The 13,856-nt window shown below is 39.8% G+C and overlaps 1 protein-coding gene across 1 annotated transcript in view; it reads right to left on the minus strand.

Moving 5' to 3' along the window:
• The window catches only part of rnf38 (ring finger protein 38), a 140,801-nt gene that overhangs the window by 49,418 nt on the left and 77,527 nt on the right, over positions 1 to 13,856 (minus strand). The window contains exon 2 of the mRNA XM_008114598.3: positions 775 to 845. Within this exon, the coding sequence (XP_008112805.3) occupies positions 775 to 845 (71 nt within the window). The remainder of the gene's footprint in view (positions 1 to 774; positions 846 to 13,856) is intronic.

Here is a 13,856-nt window from a genome sequence, read left to right on the forward strand (position 1 = left end):
AACAAAACAAGCAATTCTCAGGAAGGCAGATCAAGTTCTCATCACCAATCCTGAACTACTTCAGTGACCCTATAAAACAGCAGTACATACCATAGCTCATAGATATTTGCCAGTTGAAAGTCAATGCAAAAGGATGTTGGTGAAAGCTCTGAAACACCTTACTTAACGTGTACTGCCTCTATGCGTACGAATTAAGCTTTTTAAGATTTATACCCAGCATAAATATCTTCATCTGTCAAATCTCTAAACATAAAATTTGCTGATGATAAAAAAACCCTTCTGTGAATAGTTTCAGAATTGAAATCAAAGGGAAGACTTACTATGGAAATGGACTATTTTTTCCTATCTTAGCACTCATGTTTTACAAGTCAAAGGTAACAAAACTGCACCCTGGCAGATGAGGAAGGAAATCCTTTGTGTACGAGTAATTCATCACAGATCATATAAGTGTCCACATACATCTTAAGGAAGGGGGGAATCCAGTTTTATAAACAAAAATATGTCTTAAACAGTAGTTTCATCACAAGGTAAAATACACAATTTTGCTATAGACCAGTGGTTGTCAACCTGTGGGTCCCCAGATGTTTTGGCCTCCAACTCCCAGAAATTTTAACAGCTGGTAAACTGGCTGGGATTTTTGGGAGTTGTAGGCCAAAACACCTGGGGACCCACAGGTTGACAACCACTGCTATAGACATTCATATAAAAGGGTTTGCATTACATCAGACAGATGCTTAAATAAATGAGTTGCCTTCAAGTATTAATTTCCACTACCTTGTCACTGTCATCAGTACAGATGTGGTCTTGATGGATCAACTGGCACTGGAAGGAAGCCCCAATGCCACCTGCAAGGAAAGTGAGGAGGAAATTAGCATGTTTGAAAACGCAAACAATCACAAGCAAATCTAGCCTCCATGGCTTTTGCCTTTAATTATAATGCTAGGACAGGTGACAGACATTTTTTTCACAAAGTGCCAAAACACTTTCTCTAGTTTAACAATTTGCACCTGTTTCTGCAGTTCATCTTAGCAGTGCCAACAAAGTACACAAATACAAGTCAAGAGAGTCTGCAATAACACTGTACTTGTCATGGTCCTTGTTTTCTGCATTTCATTCCCCTTACTGTTCACAGTTCTATCTCCAATCATGTGTATGTATCTGTATGCATAGTATATGTATCCATGTGAAATTCTAAAATAAAGAATGTATGCATGTGATGAAGTGGGACAGAGTCTACAAGAGGACGTGTCATAAGACCTGTTAGCCTTTAAAGTGTCACAGGATTTCTCATTGTTTTTCTAGCAGAAGACAAACAATTACGCTTTTGGATACCACTGTGCAAAGACAGCAATGCCAAATTTTAGGAACATGTGTTCCCAAACTTTACTTAACTATGAAGATTCATTGGATACTCATAGGCAAGTACCTGTATGCCTCTATGCCCAAAATGCATTTTCTTACATGGATAAAGAACCAGCCATGATGCAGTAAAAATGTCAGCAAATAATGAACAGAAAGAAAAAAGACACCTTTTGTGAATGTCTCCAAAACTGCTCAGAATGTTTTAACATTGCAAGATATTTCATTCTCCACTGTCAACCTCAACGTAATTATTTAGCGCAGGCTGAGCCAAAAAGTTCAGCCATTCTGCCATTTTTCTTCCTGAAGCTTTCTGATAATTCTCATATTTCCTATTTGTCACTTTCCAAAGAGTTTTTGCAGTAAAACACACTCTCTTGCCTCTTTCCCCTCTTTGCAGAGTTTTTCAAACATATGTTAGTAACATACTTTTTAGACATGCATCATTTCAAGACACAGTAATTCAGGTTAAACCAACCCTTTATAAGAGATATGGACACATACATAAATTGTAGTAACGGAATTTATGGGGACACAACATAGTTCGTGAAAACCTTTCATTTACCGTATATACTCGAGTATAAGCCGACCCGAATATAAGCCGAGGCACCTAATTTTACCACAAAAAATTGGGAAAACATTGACTCCAGTATAAGCTGAGGGTGGTAAATTTCAGAAATAAAAATAGATACCAATAAAATTACATTAATTGAGGCATCAGTAGGTTAAATGTTTTTGAATATTTACATAAAGCTCAAACTTAAGATAAGACTGTCCAACTCTGATGAAATCATTATTCTCATCTTCAATGTAAATGTGCTTATGTATCCTTTAAATAATAACAGAGTAAAATAATACATGTAATAATAATAATAATAATAATAATAATAATAATAAATACAGGAAAATAATACATGTAGTAATAAATACAGGAAAATAATACATGCAATAATAATAATATCAGAGTAAAATAAATGTAATAGTAGCAACAATAATAGAGAAAAATAATAAATCTAATAATACCAATAATAATAGAGAAAAATAATAAATGTACCATATAATCTCGAGTAAAAGCTGACCCAAATATAAGCCAACCAGGACCCTCACCCGAGTATAAGCCGAGGGGGGCTTTTTCAGTCTTAAAAAAAGGGCTGAAAAACTAGGCCTATACTCGAGTATATACAGTATATTTTAGACATCTCTGATATATGATTTATTGCTTATTTCGCACACAGTCAGACGTTTCTTGTTATGTTCGCACAACACACCTACACACTGCAATCGACACATTAACGTCAACATCGTTTGGAAAGCTCTGCATTCATCATTTTGAAATGATGAAGCTGTCCAACATAACTTTTCTATACAGTCAGACCCAAACATGTGGTAGTAAAGGTAAAGGTTTCCCCCTGATATTAAGTCTGGTCGTGTCCGTCTCTAGGGGCTGGTGCTCATCTCCATTTCTAAGCCGAAGAGCCGGCGTTGTCCATAGATGCCTCCAAGGTCATGTGGCCAGCATGACTGCATGGAGTGCCGTTACCTTTCTGCTGAAGTCGTACCTATTGATCTAATCACATCTGCATGTTTTCAAACTGCTAGGTTGGCAGAAGTTCGGCCTAACAGCAGGAGGTCACCCTGCTCCCCAAATTCGAACTGCTGACCTTTCAGTCAGCAAGTTCAGCAGCTCAGCAGTTTAACCCACTGCACCACTGGGAACTCCAAACATTCCTGCTGAAGAGAGGTACTTATTGATCTCCTCATATCTGTATGTTTTCGAACTGCTAGGTTGGCTGAAATTGGAGGCTAACAGCGGGAGCTCACCCCATTCCCTAGATTCGAACTGTTGACCTTTTGGTCAGCAAGTTCAGCAGCTCAGCGGTTTAACCCACTGCACCACCGGGAGCTCCAAACATGTGGTACTAAGATCAATACTGAAAAGTAAAACACATCATGTTTTAAAGGGTTATTTTTTAAAAAGTTTCAAGCAGGAAAAAAACAACGTCACATTCCTCCACCCATACACTTAAAATGCCACTGGGGTTCCTCCATCTAAAGTATAGCTTGTGAAAGGTTTCACTGCAACCACTGCCAGTCCCAATATGCCACAGGAATCCTCTTGGTTTGGAGTCCCATCCCCATCCTTTTTCCCTTCTCCACTTCATTATTCTCCCTTGCGCCTCCCTCCCTCCATTCCTTTTCCTCCCCGATCAGCATGAAGTAGGGAAAACACAGTGTTCTGGTATGAAGCCACTTCTCTGCATTCAGTAACAACATGTCAAGCCCTACCCAACACTTGGCCTCTGGATGCTGTTTGTCCATGGACTCTAGCCAGTTCACATCCCTTGTAGCCTGAGTCACCACACACTAGCACACTCGCTGGCTCCACCACAGCTACTGGGATGCACTCTTGTCATAGCTGTGCAAAATATGAACAATAAGCCGCTTCAGGCAGGCCCAAGAACTTGCACATAGCTTTGAGAGGAGGGGTTCCTTGGGTTATTTCCTGTAGCTTACTACCATGCAGTCTCACAAGTCTCTTTTTAAAATCACATCAGCAGTAAAACAAAAAGTTTGAAATATAACATGGAGGGCTAAAATTTAAGAAATCAGTGTCGAGCACAGGGAACAAGGTTTCCACATCTTCATTTGAGGCACCGTTTTCTAAAGGATGTGGTTCCATGTTTTATACAAGTTCATGATTCAGTGTTTCCAATACAGAAAATGTATCATTTTAAAATTCAGGCTAAAGAAAAGGGCTTATGCTTAAGCAAACATTTCACATTAAATACCTATTTTCTAATGAGATTCTGAGTGGAATTATTATGGTGTATACAAGGGAAGCCCCCGGTGGCACAGTGGGTTAAACTGCTGAGCTGCTGAACTTGCTGACCGAAAGGTTGGCAGTTCGAATCCAGGGAGTGGGGTGAGCTCCCGCTGTTAGGCCCCATGCTATTAGTAATCCTAATATATTGCATTTTGTTAACCTTATCCCCAAGCCCCTGGTGGCACAGTGTGTTAAAGCGCTGAGCTGCTGAACTTGCGGACCAAAAGGACTCAGGTTCAAATCCTGGAAGCAGAATGAGCGCCCGCTTTTAGCCCCAGCTTCTGCCAACCTAGCAGTTTGAAAACATGCAAATTTGAGTAGATCTATAGGTACTGCTCTGGAGGGAAGGTAATAATGCTCCATGCAGTCATGCTGGCCACATGACCTTGGAGATGTCTATGGACAACGCTGGCTCTTCGTCTTAGAAATGGAGATGAGCACCAACCTCCAGAATCAGACACAACTAGATTTAATGTCATTGGAAAAGCTTTACCTTACAATATTCAGTGGCACCTACGCAACTGCATTGCAACGAGGCCTTGGATATGTTACCGTATAAGAATAATCCTTATCAAATTATGAATTTTAAAAGTAATAATCTTGAAGAACCAATTCTCAATTGTAACATTTTATTTTTTTTACAATGCTTGTGTTAATCCTACTACTCTTAGCAGCCGGCGTAGCCAATAGTGCAATCCAACAACTCCTGAAGGACTACAAATTGCCCACTTGGATGGATGTTGCTGAAAAAGTTGTTGCTCTTGTAATGGCAAGCAGGCACCAAAAAAGCAAAGCTGTATTTGCTCATGCAGTTGATAGTTATCATGGTAACCAGCTACCTCTTTGTTTTTATGTAACATCTTATGTAACAAAAAATTTATTTTAAAAATTATCTCAACCTAAATACATAAAAAGTTAATTCTGCTTCTGATCTCTAGATTAACATTTATTGCACAGTAATAATACTGGGAAAGCAATACCGGGGCAGCATCTCTCGCTCTCTAAATCATTGCAGTTCCTAGAAATACGGCTAAGACATCAAACAGATTAATGTATTCAGAAGGGATTAAAATTGAGAATTAAGCTTATTTTCATCCGTACTTTCCCTTTTGAAAGAGTGTTAACTGCTTTTTGCCCTTGTTTATACATGCTGTTAAGCAGGTGGCTCAACTACACCAGAGATTTCTCAGAAGCATAGGCAGTGTGCATTTGTAAAATTTATTTGCAAGAGAAGGCCTCTGGATATAGTACCCCTGCTGCTTCCCAACTCAATAGAGAAGAAGCAAAATCATTCCAAAATAACTTGAAGAATGTATAGTTATTCTAAATTCAGCGATTCACAACTTTTAAACCCTCTAGCTTTTTTTTTATTGATTGCAGTAAATCCCAGTCAACATGTGCAATAGTTAGGGACTAGGGGAGTTGAAGGCCAAAATATCTGGCGGGTCCAAAAACAGAAAATCAACTGTCTAGTTTACAACAGTGGTACTTTCTCATATTCTGGATAGATCTGTGAACAGTGACTTCCTTGACAAAACAGCAGATCACAAATGGTTTAAGATAAAGCAGTAATAATGTTTTTAGCAAAAGAAGATTATCTTTACGTAATATCCACAAGTATTTCTAAGGGACAGAAATGATCTCTTTTTCAATCAAAATCGTATGGATTGGGCTACACCGCTGTTATATTAGCTTTGATTTGCAAAGTTGAGACCACAGCATAGCCCTCTGGGTGGTAGAAAGAAAAGTGAGTTTGTTCTGCCCTCCTGCTATGGAAGCCTTAATACTGCTTTACTATCAAGGTGGATCAAGTAAGGATTATACTTTTTAAACATAAATTATCCTACACTTATGGAGCCTCTGGTGGTGCAATGGGTTAAACCCTTGTGCCAGCAGGATGGCTGACTTGAAGGTTGGGTTACTGATCTGAAGGTTGCTGATTCGAATCTGGGGAGAGCGCAGATGAGCTCCCTCTGTCAGCCCCAGCTCACCATGCAGGGACATGAGAGATGCCTCACACAAGGATGGTAAAACATTAAACATCGGGGCATCCCCTGGGCAACATCCTTGCAGACAGTCACTTCTCTCACACCAGAAGCAACTTCCAGTTTTTCAAGTCGCTCCTGACACACAAAAAAGACCTATACTTGCCTACTGTAGAATTGAACACAAACAGACGTAAAAAGTGATTAATATTGATTTAGAAACCAGAATTCTAACTGTAAATAATAAACAACCCCTTTCCCACTTCACACAATATACACTATCCCAAATTAACCATCAATGGCTTGAAACTATTTTTTAAAAAAAGATTCCAAAATTCAAAGCTTTATTTTGCCATTTTATATAAGGGACTTGAGCATCCATGGATTTGGTATCTACATGGTGATAGTAGTGGTCCTTGAACAGTGGCCACAGTGGCTACCAAGGGCCCACTATATCATATGACGATAGGTAGATTACACTGCAGGTGTTGTGAGTTCATGCATTCAAGAAAATGAGGTTTTTGTCCATGAAAGTTTATACCACCATAAACCTCTTGAGTCTTTTAGGCACCCCAATATTCTCTGTTGAAATTGTATCACTTAATTTCCAATCAGAAGTCATATTTTCTTTTCCAATGTGTTCACATTTGTTAGAAAGTAGTGACAATAATGTGTCAAGGCAAGTGCATGTAGGAATACAACTATCAGCTAAAATTTACAAAGAATCAAAGAATCTTGGATTTTCTGCTTACCAAGTATTTTGCTTGAAAACATATCTGCCAGTTAACATGTTTGGCTCTGACATCATATCTGGAATAATCAGCCTTAAGCAATAGACATAAACTAGCTGAGACTTCCCCTCATTCCAATTTGGGATGAAAGAACAACAACAAAAAGTACAGAATATTCAACAGAAACATAAAAAAAATGTGAGCAAGGGCATTAGGTTTTAGAGCAGGGATGAGGAATGGTTGATTCTTCAGATGTATGACTGCAGCCCCAGTCAGCATACCCAGGATTAAACAATCATAGGAGTTGCAATCTAATGTTTTATGGAAAACCAAAGACTCCTCAATATTGTTTTAGAAAGGAAAGAAATTGCAAGAGGAATGACATCCTTGCCCCATTCCCTACTGCCACATTTCGAGTTCACTTCATGGACAATAGCTATCTCCAAAACAAAGCCTTTTGTAGTTAAGAAGCAGTACACTTGATTCTAGTTACTTTTACCAAGAGGCATCTTTAGCCGCAAACTTTCAACAGACTTGGGACATAAATAATATAGTACATTAAGATTTTAAAAAATGTATTTCTTTGACTATATTTTGTACCGTCCTCTTTTAACTTTTTGAAGATAAGTCTTTGTATGGACACTTAAGTCTGTTTCATTGCTCAATATTTACTAATAATATGGTACCATAACACATGGCAGTGTTCGCAACCTGTGGGTCCCCAGATGTTCTGGCCTTCAACACCAAGACTGCAATCCTAACAGCTGGTAAACTGGCTGGGATTTCTGGGAGTTGTAGGCCAAAACACCTGTGGACCTACAGGTTGAGAATCACTGGCTTAGACAAAAATATCAAGTCAAGGTTTAGTTAGTGTGGGAGGGATATGTTGATGGTTCCAGGTCTGTCTGCATAGTGATGATATTGTTTACTACCAGACAAGAGACAACCCGCTAGGACAGTGATTCTCAATTTGTGGGTCCCCAGGTGTTTTGGACTACAACTCCCAGAAATCCCAGTCAATTTACCAGCTGTTAAGAGGATTTCTGGGAGTTGAAGGCCAAAATATCTGGGGACCACAGGTTGAGAACCACTGCCATAAGATGACTACATAGTACAGGTATAAGATGACTACATAGTACAGGTAGAGTATCTCTAATCTGAAAAGCTTTAGACAACAAGTGCTGTAGATTTGGGATATTTTTTAGGATTTTGGAATTCCTATATTTGTATATATACAAACATACGTACATACATGAGTTGTCTTGGGGATGGGACCAAAGTCTAAACATGTGCCCTAGTAACATCAGAAGTTGCCCTTGTGTGTAGCCAATCAAGACATGGTGCACAGGCATAGTATAAGTGTTTTCCAAGGCTTATCTTAGAAGAGGCACAAACAATTTTATGCATAAACTGGAGATATTACATCCTATTACAGCATCCTGGGGCCGGGCTGTGGCGCAGGCTGTTGAGCAGCTGCAATAAATCACTCTGACCATGAGGTCATGAGTTCGAGGCCAGCCTGTGGCGGGGTGAGCACCCATAAATTAAAAATAAAAAATAGCCCCTGCTTGTTGCTGACCTACCAACCCGAAAGATAGTTGCATCTATCAAGTAGGAAATAAGGTACCACTTATAAAAGTGGGGAGGCAAGTTTAACTAATTTACGACCTGGAATGAGGAAGTGCTGTCACAGTGGATGATGAAGCAGCTGCTCCCCCCTGTGGCCAGAATCAAACATCCCCTCAGGAGAAGGTTAAATTGCCTCTGCGTCTGTCTGTCTCGGTCTCTGATGTGTTTATGGGCATTGAATGTTTGCCCTATGTGTATATAATGTGATCCGCCCTGAGTCCCCTTCGGGGTGAGAAGGGCAGAATATAAATACTGTAAATAAATAAATAATAAATAGTCTATAACTGTGGCAACTCTACCAAGGAAATTCAGAGAGTGGTTTCTAACTTCAGTCTTAGCATTATCGTAGAAGCGAGAAATGAACGGGTCATGTAATGAAAGACATTCTATGTAAGTGATTACTATCTGAGAAACCAACTCACTCCTTATACACACACACACAAGAGTTTATTCCAGCAGGATAGAAATATTGCTATGTATACAACTCATGCCATCTGCGAAAGCCAGATTTATGTACAATATGACCTATCTGTGTGATAAATAAAGAATGTATTATGTTATTCTAATCTGGTTTATCAGCTTGCCCATTATTAAGTAATTATTTCTCCACTTGACATTTCAAACTTTAATGAACTGCCACTTTCAATAATGGCAAATAAGCAACTGCCAGAAAACTATTTCCTGGGCTCCTGCAAATCTTTCCCTCAGCTCAAACACTGCGGTAAAGTCCACAAAGAAGCTTTCACTGTCGTAAGGTCCACAAAGCAGTCTATCATGGCACAGACAAAATATACCACAACAATAGAGTACACAGCCAATTATTTTTCTATCACGACACAAAGCATTTTAATGGGCAAAGGGGTTAGCTCAGGGATGCCTATAATTTTATCACAGGATGCTCAGAAAATAAGACACAAACCTCCCCAATTATAGAAAAGAAAGACCAGAAACATTTTAGAGGTGATGTTTTCCATCTGCTATGGAGACGGGTCCTAATATCTTGAGAAAACAGCAAGGTACAGTATGATCCCATATATATGGGGAATACAATCCAAGACCCACTGTGGATATTCGAAAGAGTGGATAATGGCAAGACCTGTATTTTGACTGTACTGTGGCCAGATGCATACCATAGAAATACACTAGAAGACATAGAGCGACCCACAGACTCTTACGGAGAGATACTTTGTTTGAAGTGTGGATAAATGAATCCATGGATAATAGGGTCGTACTGTATTCGTAATGACTAAAATGACTCTGACACTCACTGTGGATGGAAGAAAGAACATTTGGTATATGAAAGAACCGAGGTGGCTGCTACTCCATATGTTGATAGTGTCTTATTTCTATCCCTTAGTACAGGTAAAGGTTTCCCCTTGACATTAAGTCTAGTCAAGTCTGATTTTGTGGGTTGGTGCTCATCTCCATTTCTAAGCCGAAGAGCTGGCGTTGTTCGTAGATGCCTGCAAGATTATGTGGCCAGCATGGCTGCATGGAACGCCATTATCTTCCCGCAGATGCAGTACCTATTGATCTACTCACATTTGCATGTTTTTGAACTGCTAGGTATCCCTTGGCTACTCAAAAATCACTTTAAAAATACTCATTTACAGCTCTGTTTTAAGCCTAAAAAACTTTGCTACCTGAAGTTAAACAGAAAATGGTTTCTGTTCCCCACTCCACATTATTGATGAATTATTTCTGGAGGAATTACACTTAAAATGTACCTGTTCTGACTTACAAACAAATTCAGCTGAAAAACAAACCTACAGAACCTATCTTGTACACAACTTGGGGACTGTCTGAACTCCAAATCATACTACTCCAACCAACGTGACTTCTTCATTCTGCCTAATGCTATGGCCATACCCAAATATGGTCAGAACAATGAAATGCTTTTGAACAACCTAATCTAAGGCCCCTTCCACACAGCTGAATAAAATCCCATATTTTCTGCTTTAAACTAGAATATATGGCAGTTTGGACTCAGATAACTCAGTTCAAAGCAGATATTGTGGGATTTTCTGCCTTGATAATTTGGGTTATATGGCTGTGTGGAACAGCCCTGAGACAACCTTGTCACTTGTCCCATGCACAAATTTATATTCAATAACTATACCAACCATTCCCAATGCATATCAGCCTCTTCTGCAAAGTTGAGACAAAGAGTAAGTAGGAGAAAAAAATATTATAGAAATGTTCAATTTTAGTAATCATTTCAAATTTCAGTGAGTCTACAGTGAAAACTAATTTTTTAAAAATTCATTTGTCTGCTAAAAAATATCACAAAGAAAGAGGAAAAAAGAAAAAGGCAGGGGAGAGGAAAGCCATGTTAAATTGGATTTTGACATTTAATAAACCTTCCCTGTCGCTTAACAAAATCAATACAGAAAACAATATGACAATATCCCAGCTTTGCAAATGTTAATCATGGTCTTCAAATAAATCAATTGCACAATTCCGAAACTGCCAAGCAAGCCATCTTAAATGTTGCTAGTTTTATGTACACTCATTACTATGCATGTAAAACCCACATATATTTTTCTCTTCTTGCTAATTGAACATTTTCCCACTGAACATCGAGAAAACCAAGGTGCTCTTCCAGCAGGCAGCAGCCAATCCCTCTGCAATGTCAGAAATACAGTTTCATGGAGTAAGATTAGAAAATGTAGACCATTTCCGCTAACACTGTTAACACCATTAACACTGAAATGCAACACTGCCTGAGCTCTGCAAGTGCAGCATTCTTCTGAATGAAGTGGAGATTGTTTGAGTATTGGGACATCCATTGGGATACCAAGGTGCTATTGTCTTCCCACCCCTGTCATACGCCTACAAAACATGGACTGTCTACAGATGTCACACTCAATTCTGGGAACAATTCCATCAGCGTTGCCTCCGAAAAATCCTGCAAATCTCTTGGTAAGATAGGCGAACAAATGTCAGCATGCTGGAAGAAGCAAAGACCACCAGCACTGAAGGGATACTCCTACGCCATCAACTCTGCTGGACTGGCCACGTTGTCCAAATGCCTGATCACCGTCTCCCAAAGCAGTTACCCTACTCCCAACTGAAGAACGGAAAATGGAAGATTGGTGGACAACAAAAGAGATTCAAAGATGGGCTTAAAGCCAACCTTAAACACTGTGGCATAGACACTGAAAATTGGGAAGCCCTGGCCTTTGAGCACTCTAACTGGAGGTCAGCTGTTACCAACAGTGTTGTGGAATTTGAAGAGGCATGAATGGAGGGCAAAAGGGAGAAATGTGCCAAGAGGAAGGTGCGTCAAGCCAACCCTGACCAGGATCACCTTCCACCTGGAAACCAATGCCCTCGCTGTGGAAGAACATGATTGTCAAGAATAAGGCTTCACAGTCACCTACAGATCCACCGCCAATACACTACACTTGTACGGCCATCATACTTGGACAACGAGAGATAAGTAATATTTTATATCTGATTCACCTAAACTTCTAATGCAGTGTTTCTCAACCTGTGGGTTCCCAGGAGTTTTGCCCTACAACTCCCAAAAATCCCAGCCAGTTGAACAGCTGTTAGGATTTCTGGGAGTTGAAGGCCAAAACATCTGGGGACCCACAGATTGAGAAACACTGCTCTAATGACTCAGGAGACTTCTCAGCCAAACCCACAAGGATGGAAAAAGAGCCCGGCTGGATTATCCCAAATGGAAAAATGATCTACTCCGGCATTCTATTTCTTACTTATTTCCAGGGATGGGGAGCCCACAACAGGAACAATATTCTCCCAGCAGCAGACATTTCAGAGAGATAGCTCCTCTGATTGTAAACATACTCGTAACATACAGACAATATGGCAAGTATCCATTGCTTTCTTTGATTAATGCATCTGTTTTAAAGCTAACTCGAATCCCACTAAGTCATTCTCCTCAACTGTAAACTGAAGAGGGGAGAAGGACCAGATGTCCAAGTTCTAGCGTACCAGTCCTGACCCAACCTTGAGAAAAGGGGGAATTAAACTGTCTTCTAGCTCTTGTTTGCCTGCAAGTCCCAGCAACCCCAGCCAGAACAGCCATAGTAAGGAATAGCCTGAGTTGTAGACCAATAACATCTGGATAGCCATGTGATTGCTACTACTGTAATTCAGAACATATATCACAGTGTATAATTTATATACTGTGTGTGAAGTGCCACTCTTTTCTATCCTGAACCTCTGATCACTTCATGCTTCTAGTAGGTAAAGGTTTCCCCCTGACATTAAGTCCAGTCATGTCCAACTCTGGTGGTTGGTACTTATCTCCATTTCTAAGCCAAAGAGCCGGCGTTGTCTGTAGACACCTCCAAGGTCATGTGGCCAGCATGACAGCATGGAGCGCCGTTACCGGAGCGGTACCGATTGATCTACTCACATTTGCTTTTGAACTGCTAGGTTGACAGAAGCTGGTGCTAACAGCAGGAACTCACCCTGCTCCCTAGGTTTGAACTGCCGACCTTTCAGCAGCTCAGCGGTTTAACCCACTACGCCACTGGGGGTTTGCTTCTAGTACATTACAAAAAAATCCCCCAAATAAAATATAGAGCAATATTCTTTTGGAGACAGAGTTTCAAACCATGAATCCAGCAGTATTTTCTCTAGGAAAAGATTGTAGAACCACTGAGTCCTCTGTTTTCTGCTGAAAGAGTTAATATTTACAGCAACCTTTAGAAACTAGAGCCATTGTCATTACATATCATCATTATTTATTACATTTGTAAATCACCCACCCTCTAAACCACAAGGGAAACATAATCCCGCCCCCCACACACACATACACACACTATAATTCTTCCTGGCAACAACTTTGTAAAAGTAGATTAGCCTGAAAGCTGATGACTTCGGGCCAGTTAGCAAGAGCTTTAGGGATTTGAGCATCAGTTTCTTACATTCAAGTCCACATTATAATCACTACCCCATACTATCTTTTTAAGTACAGGCGGTTCACGAGTTATAAACGTCCAACTTACAAACAACTCATGGTTACAAACAAGGGTGAGACAACAGGAAGTGAGAGAAATCTAGCCCTAGGAAGGGAAATTCACTCCTGGAAGAGTTATTAAGGGGAAAAGGTGTCTCCACTGAAGCTTTATCACCAATCCTTGTTTCCACAACAAGCCAAAATCCAATTAGCATAGACATAGAGAGGTGCAATCTTCTGAAAAGGGGCACAGACAGAAAAATAAATACCACAGGTGTGTTAACCCTTCCCTATGTTTGTGTATGTATGTATGTATATATGTGTGTGTGTGTGTGGCTGGAGTTACTCTTTAAAATATATCTGTTTGACTTACATAGAAATTCAACTTAAGAACA

This window comes from Anolis carolinensis, chromosome 2 (assembly GCF_035594765.1).
Source record: "Anolis carolinensis isolate JA03-04 chromosome 2, rAnoCar3.1.pri, whole genome shotgun sequence".
Lineage (NCBI taxonomy): Eukaryota > Metazoa > Chordata > Lepidosauria > Squamata > Dactyloidae > Anolis > Anolis carolinensis.